This window comes from Hypomesus nipponensis, chromosome 16 (genome assembly GCF_054491055.1).
Source record: "Hypomesus nipponensis isolate SF chromosome 16, ASM5449105v1, whole genome shotgun sequence".
NCBI lineage: Eukaryota > Metazoa > Chordata > Actinopteri > Osmeriformes > Osmeridae > Hypomesus > Hypomesus nipponensis.
Genome location: NC_140376.1, coordinates 4,535,316 through 4,545,000, shown reverse-complemented (window position 1 = coordinate 4,545,000; position 9,685 = coordinate 4,535,316). Strand labels below are relative to the sequence as shown.

The window sequence follows — 9,685 nt, the reverse complement described above, 5'->3', positions numbered from 1 at the left end:
AGGATGGATGGCTTTTCAAACAGTGTGCCGGTGCCTCAGACAGCCACCAGACCAAGAGCAGTGTGTGAAGTTGTCACCGGGGGGGGGGGGGGGGGGGGGGGGGGGGGGGGGGGGGTGCTCTTGTGACAGACACCTGGGATCCACTCAGGGAAGTTAAACCCAGCTTGGTCTGTTGTGGAACTGAACCCTTCCTCCATTAAGTCCAGATGCTGGGTTCCTAGGGACCAGGGAGATCGATACGAGCCCCTCCGCCTGCTCACTTGGAGATGTTTCAAAGCCTTTTTTTTATCCTTTTTTCTTCTTCAAACAGAAAAGAAATATGAATCCAAGGCTCTCGTAAAATAAGGTCTTTGCTCTGAAGAAATATAAAGCTCATGTCTCCAGGGTAAGAAGTAGTGCATTGATTCATGTAGAGCATGATTTAAAAGTTTTCATCCGTGTCAGGTTATTCAAGTGGGCAGTAAGAGGTTCTGTGGACCCTCTGTTCCTTAGATCATGAATAAGAAAACAGCTGTATATCAACAGACTCTTAAACAAGGGCCAGGCCTCAAACACACAACTACACATTGTAGTGTTCTGCAATTGACTGCGGATCAAGAGGTCGCAGGTAAAAGAAATAAACACCCGGTACATGAAAATGTACTTTGAACAGCCTTAAACAGGAGGGCTTGATGTTGCGCGGCGGCAGGGACGTACTGGGAGTCAAAATAGGCCCTGGACTTTGATCCAGACCGGCCCACCAGAACTGGCCCCCATATACGCCACCACAGCTGCCCTGCTAATGCAAGCATATTCAGTGTCCGATGTGATGCAAGATTGGGAGTTCTATCCTTAATGCGAGCGCGCACATTTTTTGGCCTTTATTTGAGGGCAAAATAGTTGAGCTTTATGTAAAATAAACATTTTACAAACCGTTTTTCAATTGGTAAAACCTTGTCTAGTGAAGGTGATTTCTTTGTCTCTTAATTTTTCAGCCCCAACCTACGTTTCTTAGCCTGGTTTTCCATCGTTCTTCTTCTCCCGGTGCTCCCGATGGCCAGTCGGCTACTGCGGAGCTGTGCCACGGTGGTCATATGATTTTAAATTCTCGTGCTGTCAGGGGGTGCTGCAGCACCCTCAGCACCCCTAGTTCCTGCGGCCATGGCTGTGTCGTCTCCATGGAGACTCGCTCCTGAAGGTCGCCGTGGAACCTTAAACCCTAAGGCCAACCTGTTTACAGATGAAGAATGACCTTATTTCTTCTGTTAGGCCCCCAATGCAGCGCCTTTACAAGAAATCAATGGGCGAGTCAGCAGTGTGAAGAGGAACCAACGGCATTCGTCTCATTTGACCTACAGACAACTCCTGCTCTCAGCCGGGGGCGCGTATCGCACCTCGACAACGTCAGGGTGTGGGGCTTGATCGATGGCCCGTGTGTCTGAGCAAAACAAGTGTGCTTGGGTGTTTGTTTGTGTGTGTGGATGGACGGATGGGAGGATCTGTGTTTTCTGAAGGTTGACCTCTGTGTTCTCCTCTCGTTACCTCGTCATTCAGGAACCTGCTGTACAGCCTTCCGGGGAAGGGCCCTCGCTTCTCCATCCTGAGGTTCGCCGAGGAAACGCCCGGACCGTCCAGCAACCAGGCAGTCAACCAGGCGGTCAATCAGTCTCTGTCCCACATAACCAGCTCCATCGTTTATGCCCAGAGACTCATCAGCAGCGGCCTCGACCTCTTCGAGAACAACCCCGATGACACCATTTGACCTCTGACCCCTGGCCTCCAAGACACCTGAGTTTGACGACAGGTTTTTCTGTGCTGTTGCACCTGTGAGCTTGTGGATCTAAGTGACTCAGGTGCCAGCACAGAAGCCATTTTACCCTTGAGAGACACAGAAGGCTTTGAAAAGAGACTGCAGTAATCTGATGATATTATGCAGACCTCTGGTTGAATTGACCCTGGTTTGCTCCTACTGTGGAGATGGCCTTTGAAACATTCATCATTTCACATGAAACTACATTTAAACAGCACAGCAAAGAGAGGCTTTGTACAGAGAACACACTTACTGTAAAAGTTATTTGGAGATACGATGCAGACTTCTGTTTGAGGTCACCTTGCTCATCTTGATCGCCGAGTGAGGCAACGGCCTTTTGGTGAACATTCCTAATTTCGACATATTTTTTTGGGAGTATAGCTCTATGACTGTCAGAAGGGTTTTGACTTATTCTGCTGTACAAATTCACACAACCTCAGGGCTAGCCGTGCCAGTCGGACATTTTGTAAGCCGAAGTAAAGTGTTCAAAGATCGAGGGGTTCTCGCTGAAGCTGTGTTCAGAAAGGGCGCTGTGCCCCTTGTTGTGTTTTCTTCCTTAACGATTATGGCTTCAGTTTGGAGTTTCAGGCGATCTTGGATCTATTCAGAGGGAAACTTTGCTCCAGAGGTGGAAACAAGATTGATTTTGCCTCAAGTGGAAAGTTGCACACTCTTCCCCCCAGATTCTCATGCCACAGGTTAGTGTTGGGCTGGAGATGCGGTTTAAAGACTTTGCGGCCTGTGGAGGAACATCAGGCTGTGAAAGATAAATAGCGACAAAAATAATTCTGAATTGGATGATGTCTGACAGATTTGGGTGAATTAGCTAGGAGTATTGCAAGTCAACAACGCTTTGACAAAATGTAGATAAACACTGAACGGCTAGCTGGATGTGCTCGCATGCGCCATCGTGCAATTTCTGCAAAACAAGCAATCATATTATCCGCTCTCAGGTTGGCTAATCCTAATACGCTACTCTCTGCACCCAGCGTGCCTGCTGATTTGAAGCGACCGTCGGGCTAAAGATAGTTTGTAGAGATCAGGTGTTCTGTATCTTTTAGAGGTGAGCATGATGAGTAGATTTGATTAGAATAGTTGAGATAAGACACACTTTGTAAGACGTGGGTTTTCACCTTCATTTCTATGGTTTTCTCATGATTGACTTTGGATCAGGGTCGGCTCCAAGGTTTTTTTTGGCGGGGGGGGGGCATTGGGGGGCAATGCTGTGCCCCCTCAAAAAATAAATGCCAGTGTGGCATTTATCAAGATGGCTACACTCTCCTACAAAATATGCAGGTCTGCTCTTATTTTGACTCTCATACATGCTTTGTAAATGCATGTCCCCCTTGTGAAAAGAAATGCCCCCCCCCCCCATTTAATTAGTTCTGGAACCGAGTCTGCTTTGGATATCCTGCTGTTATTTGTTTGTCACCAAGCCGGGTAGGGAGCGGTGATGCGTGTCGTCATGCACTTCCACTTCGAGGATCAACGGAGATGTGTAGACTTCTTCACTGAGAGATGTTTGTATTTGTGCTTCTTTTCTTAGTAGTGTAAGATATTGTTGATGTGTTTTTTTTTCATGTTCACATTTGTGATTTTCTTGCTACAAATGTAGGCTTTGCTGTGTCATGTTTTGGAATTTGATTGTTGAATTAGAACACTTCATTCAGGGAGGGCAAATTTATCAAAGCTTTAAATGATGTACGTGCCTTTGATTGTACCTTTAATAATGTAATTGTTTGTACAAGATACGACTGCATATTATGAAGTGCAGAATGTGGGTTTGCATGAATACCAAAAATGAAGTGCCCAATTATTCTACAAACCCATTAGCTAATTTATTCAGCGAAAAACAATCAGCTCACAAAGGTGACAGAAATTAAAACAGCTCTCTTTCAACTCTTCTATAAACTATTCAGTTAATCAGCATTTATTATTGCTGTTATGGCAATCAAATTGCATATACACTGTGAAATTACAAAACTTCATAACAGGATATGTTGTGTCCTCTAACTTATCAATGTGGAAAAGTTCTTCAAAGCACAGTGGCTTTTTCTAAAAGTAATACCACGCAAAGCATGACCCCTTTTCAGATGAATGATGTGCTGGTAGTTATTTAGCTGCACCAAACCACACTTTTGTTCCTTTAGATGAGCTGCGACTCAGTATGAAGTGTGTTTTGGTTTATCTCTCTGCTTGCTTATACTTCCACAAAGACCGTTTTGTGGTGTTTTGTACATACTGTAGGGTTGTTGCGTACTGGCTAGACCAAGTGTAGCAAAAGTTTGGGACTTTATTTATTTGATGTTTTGTACATCCATGTTAATAGCGAGGGACATGGAGAATATTTGATTTGTAGCACAAGCATGGTTTAATATCTGTCATTAATAATATGTAAATTTGCACTACGGCTCATTAGATTTTGAGGCAACTTGAGACGCTTTGTGATTTAAATCACTTATTTATGTCATGAATTTCATTTTGGTTTGTATCAACATTTGGTTCAATTTATCCAATTCAATTAGGAAAATACCACGTTCTGACCCGGTGGGCACATTTTCTCAGCGTTAAATAATTAATTGCAATAATATAGGAGGGTCAATTCGTTTAATAAGGATTTTGATTGCATGAGTCTAATTCTGTGTTACAACCACCCTTCCTCCTGCTCGACAAAGATATACCTCATGTCAATTTAACACCATGAACTGACCAGTAGGCCATAGTGCGGTAGACTTCAACAACTGCCTGAGAGGTTCCCCTCAGAAAAATGAACAAAAAACCATAAACAAAAGCAAGTTTCTGTAATTCATCTTGTCTGTGTCTGGAATATTTTGTAAGGACAACCAAAAGGTAGATAATAGAACAGGGAATGATTTATTGACACATTTCCAATGTATGTCATGATTCCTGCATGTAACGTATCATTTTAGACTCCTAAACATATCTAAAACACAAACTTTTTTTTCTTCCAGCGAAGAATATTACAGGCTTGTCATTGCTCATCTACAGGTAGCCTATTTGTAGGTCTGAGGTCGGTTCCTTTTTTTAATTAGTATTAAAGCATACATCGTTTTAGTAAATAGTTAATGAAAGTATTGGGTTTCATTGCATGCTGGACTCACATTACTTTTTCGACTTTCCTCCGTTTACCAACAAAACACTGCATGTTTGTTTTCAAGGATGCGTTTGCAATGTTTTTACTCTTTGACAGTGTGACTTATTAGAATCAAATACGAATAAAACAAATACAATATTTGTTTACAGTGGCGGTGGGATCTTTTCTTGTGTCTTTTTGACAATTTTCTGTTCACGTTGTAATGCAAATACCTACTGTGCATGTTCTTATCGGAAAATTACAAAAAAGCATATTCGTATAGGCCAAATGTACAAAGTGTGATTTTCAGTTGACTAATAGTATCCACTTGGTGCGGCCAGCTCTATTCAGGATACTCTCGAGCGCAGGCGCCCCGCATTCCTAGCAGGTGCGGCGTCGCATCCGGAAAAGAGTAGAAGAGGACATGATGATGGCGACGGAGGCGGAGGAGATCTCTCAAACCAGTCCCTATCCCATGTCTGACAGCAATGTCTCCACTCTGTCCATCAAAATCACGCGGAAAAACCAGGATAGACCCTGGAAATTGAGATTTATTTACCTGCAGTGCTGTGAGTATCAGACAAATGATGTTCAAAACGGCACTTGGTATTCATTCGCTTATATAAACCCCACGCCGATAGGAGAACGCTTTATTAAAAGCATGAATAGGCTACCACACCAATGGTCCATTTGGCAGTTTGAATTTCTGTTTATAGCTCCGCTTAGGCGGTACTAAATGATTTGTGTTTGTCGCTATTTGCCCGAGTGAAGAGGCATCCAAGCATTACGTCACTGCATTCTACTGGACGCTGCTCCTGTCTGTTCCGTATTCCTCGTGCGGATGCTGCTGTCTGGCGACGTTCAGTCTGCATGTAGATGCTGATGATCCATATGTTATTTTGTAAACAGCAATTTCACAACAATCTCCGATGTTAAAAGCTTCTTGTGAGAACATCAAAGCTATAATCCGCAGCCTCTCGAGTAGGCTACTGAAGCGTTAATGTAGGGTATATGCTTTGTGAAAATTACTTTCAGAACCATTTGTAATGGCAGCATTGGTGCTGCACTGAAGTGCTCTTTACATTGTAGCTGCAGACCATCTACACACTCAAACTACCGAATATCTAGCTGGAGAACCTATAGCTACTACAGATGCTCCAACTACATAATATCTAGCTGGAGAACCTCTAGCAACAGAAGCTCTAGCCACAGAACTACACAACCTTCCACTTAAACAGGCCCTGCTGTGGACAATGTACTATACCTCTCTCTTTCTCTCTCCCCCCCCCCTCTCTCTCTTCTCTCTCCCCCCCCTCTCTCTCTCTCTCTCGCTCTCTTTCTCTGTCATTATTTCCTCTCTCTTTTTCTCTTTATGTAAAAGTTGTTCAGCATATGAATGAGATGTGTCACGATGACTTATGTCCGACTGGTGAGGAAATGGCCAAGGCTCCAAATACCAACGTCATTATAGCTCCATTATGGTCACTTGCAGTGTTGATACTCGCTGTTATCAATCTCCATGCCTGCTGCGCTGACTGTTATTTAGAGGTGACAGATTATGTGCTTCAATGGCGGAGAACAAGACACTCTAAAAAAGATTATGATAAAGCGTCATTTTTAATGACTAAAACCATATTTTATATGGCCAGGCACAGGTCTGAGAGTGTACATCAGAATGAATATATATATATATATATATATATATATACTGACATTAAATTACAATATTGTACCATCATCTTGTAGGAATAACTTTAAGGCCTTCAGTGACAATAATACTGTATTGTGTTTCTGATTCTGATTTTTGTATTGATTAAATTCAGTTGTTTGGTGTCCTAAACATTGAATAATTATTTTTATTTCTTTACTTTTTTAATGTTTTATTATTATAATACATATTTGTTCCTGCTGTTATGCCCTAGTCACCTTGGTCATGCATGACTATTTCCTATGCCTTGTCTGATAAAGATTACTGGTGTTGAAGTAGTCAAACGGATATTTACTGTCTCAAACATTTTCTGTCTAGATTTCTTATCCATTGCAACCATTCTGGGAACAGGCATATTGGGTGAGTGGTGCTTCCTTTTCAGCTGAACCAGTACAAACCATGTTCAGCACATCTCCCAAACGACCTTCATCTTTGCTAAAACATACTGGAATGCTTCCCAATGGTTGATTTGAAATTTCAACAGACATCCACTGTATGTCATTCTGAACATTTTCCGACACGCTGCCGAGAATTGCACACAGAGTTTTATGGTGTGAGGAGGATAATGTAGGCATTTATGAAAGCAGCAATCACACAGGGCGTTGAGTTTAACGACTTTGTTTTAAAACACGGTTTTGTCATTCTCACGAAGCCGGCTGTCGTTCATCTCCGGAAATATTTAATCACTCAGACTACATACAGGAATACCCACAACCCATTACATTTTAAGTGCATATTTTGTGCTGTACAGACAGAATAATGAAAATTCTGACAAAATAAGCCGAGAAGTCCATCTCTCATTGTCCGCCAGAATGGAGAACTGGTTAGAATCGAATGAAGGTGCAGAGTCAGGATGAAGGTCTGATGACACGTCTTCTGAAGGAACCCGTTGGGGTTTGTCTTCCGCTCTTCTCACCTGCAGGTCTTCCTGTGACGATAGCTCACGCCGGGCTCCTCCCCTTCCTGGTCTCCTTCCTCATCGGCTTCCTGGTACAGGTGAGTCTGACGTTGACCCACAGCGATTTGTTGTACCGTTATCCCGGGACATAGCTTTGCTTTCAAATGTGGACGTGACAGCTTGTTTTTATTTATAACCGAGGGTTAGGTCTTAATAATATCATTTTCCTAAATTAAAGTAGGGAGTCAGGTGGCTGAACGGTTAGGGAATTGGGCTATTAATCAGAAGGTTGCTGGTTCGATTTCCCAGACGAGCCAAATGATGTTGTGTGTGCAACAACAACATTGTTGTTGTGTGCAAAAGATGCAAGGCACTTCACCCTACTTGCCTCTGGGAAATGTCCCTGTACTTACTGTAAGTCGCTCTGGATAAGAGCGTCTGCTAAATGACTCAAATTTAAAAGTGGGGGGGTGGACAGATTTGCCATTTTGAAAAAGTGGGTGGGACATGTGTAATGAAACCTACGCCCCTGTCATCAGCCATACTTTAATTCTGCAAATGCACGCCCCACTACCCCACCTTATGTCACCCTCTTCTCTAAGGAAAATCACTGATCTACTTGCATGGGTGGGTGACTGCGTCATAAAAGGGCACATGCTTCCACCTATCCACTCACGTTAGATCAGACTGAGCCCCCGGGAGGGGCATGTGGAGGGGAAGTGGAGGGGAAGTGGAGGGGGATGTGGAGGGGAAGTAGGGAGGGGGATGTGGAGGGGAAGTGGAGGGGGATGGGGAGGGGCATGTGGAGGGGAAGTGGAGGGGCATGTGGAGGGGAAGTGGAGGGGCATGTGGAGGGAAATGGGGAGGGGCATGTGGAGGGAAATGGGGAGGGGGATGGGGGAGGGGGATGGGGAGGGGGATGTGGAGGGGGATGTGGAGGGGATGGGGAGGGGGATGTGGAGGGGGATGTGGAGGGGGATGGGGATGTGGAGAGGGGATGTGGGAGGGGGATGGGTTAGGGGGATGTGGGACTGTGGTGAGATGAGGCGGTGGTCTTCATGTAAAGTTCACCCTGGGTGCTTTCTCACACGTTTAATAGGAAGCGTGCCACCGTGTCAAGAGTGGGAAAAGACGTGCACACTCTTCACAAACACACACACACAGATTTGCATACAAACGTGTTTTACCTTCGTAATATATTCGACCTACTTGCTGTGTGTGTTCGCTCTGCTCTGTGTGCGCGGTGACGGCTGTTGTGTTGGTGTGTTGGTTTCAGAAAGATGGTCCGTGTGTCGTCTGTTGCTGGGTAGGAATACTGTTTCAGCGGTGTACCTTGTGGTCACTTTGCAGGCTCTGCTCATCTACCTGTTTGTTGACCTGCTCCAGAGATGCCAGGTGGTCCAGATGGAGAACTTCAAGGTAAACCAAGTGCTTCTGGAAGAACCTCATCTTTTAAATCATTTGTGTCTTTGTGCAATCCATACTGAATATCTTTGTCCTGAAGTATTCATGGAAATACTTTCTCTTCCCTAACTTTTTATGTGAAACAAGTTCAAACTTAAACATTGTTGTGGCTGAGCCTCCTGTGACAGGACGGAGCATCCTTGAAAACACTACCTCTCCTAACCTGTTCAATGTTAGATCCACATTATGTGATTCCACTATCTACTGGGAAAGAATTCTGGTTAAATGTCACACTGGCGGTTCTTGTCTCAGGTGTGCGAGTCGGGGAGGACTGAGATGGAGGACGTGGTCCTGGAGGAAGCTGCTTGCCCCTTCCCCTGAAGAAGAGGAGGAGGAAGGGGAGGAGAGCGAGGAAGCAGGTAAATACTACCCATGCCCAAAAACACACACACACACTGAAACACACAATACACACACAACACAATGACACACACACACACACACACACACACACACAGTGGCCAGGGTTTTGGATTCTGTTTGCCACTGGGGCTGTCTCTCTGGGTTCCCACAACATCACATAATGCCCAGTAATTGTTGCCAGCTGCTGTTGGTTGGTCTTGGTCCAGCGTGTTTGATCCAGTCCTCTGAGCTTCTCCACCCTGTTCCCAAGCCCAGATAGACATTAGTGGGAATGAAAATTTCATGAGCTGTATTGTGGAGTGTTCTGATATGGTCCAATAGCTGTGGACAGTGGGCTAATGCCCTGACCTGCATTCATGACACACTCAG

General features: G+C 44.4%; 2 protein-coding genes across 2 annotated transcripts in view; both read left to right on the top strand.

The window, feature by feature from the left end:
- Positions 1–5,021, top strand: part of naaladl2 (N-acetylated alpha-linked acidic dipeptidase like 2) — a 93,727-nt gene extending 88,706 nt beyond the window's left edge. Inside the window, exon 14 of the mRNA XM_084675752.1 lies at positions 1,534–5,021. Within this exon, the coding sequence (XP_084531878.1) occupies positions 1,534–1,741 (208 nt within the window). The 3' untranslated portion in view covers positions 1,742–5,021. The remainder of the gene's footprint in view (positions 1–1,533) is intronic.
- A 289-nt stretch (positions 5,022–5,310) lies between these two features.
- The window catches only part of LOC146254461 (uncharacterized), a 58,191-nt gene continuing 53,816 nt past the window's right edge, over positions 5,311–9,685 (top strand). Inside the window, exons 1-4 of the mRNA XM_084675454.1 lie at positions 5,311–5,452; positions 6,910–6,951; positions 7,514–7,587; positions 8,840–8,908. Coding sequence (XP_084531580.1) covers positions 5,311–5,452; positions 6,910–6,951; positions 7,514–7,587; positions 8,840–8,908 — 327 coding nt within the window. The remainder of the gene's footprint in view (positions 5,453–6,909; positions 6,952–7,513; positions 7,588–8,839; positions 8,909–9,685) is intronic.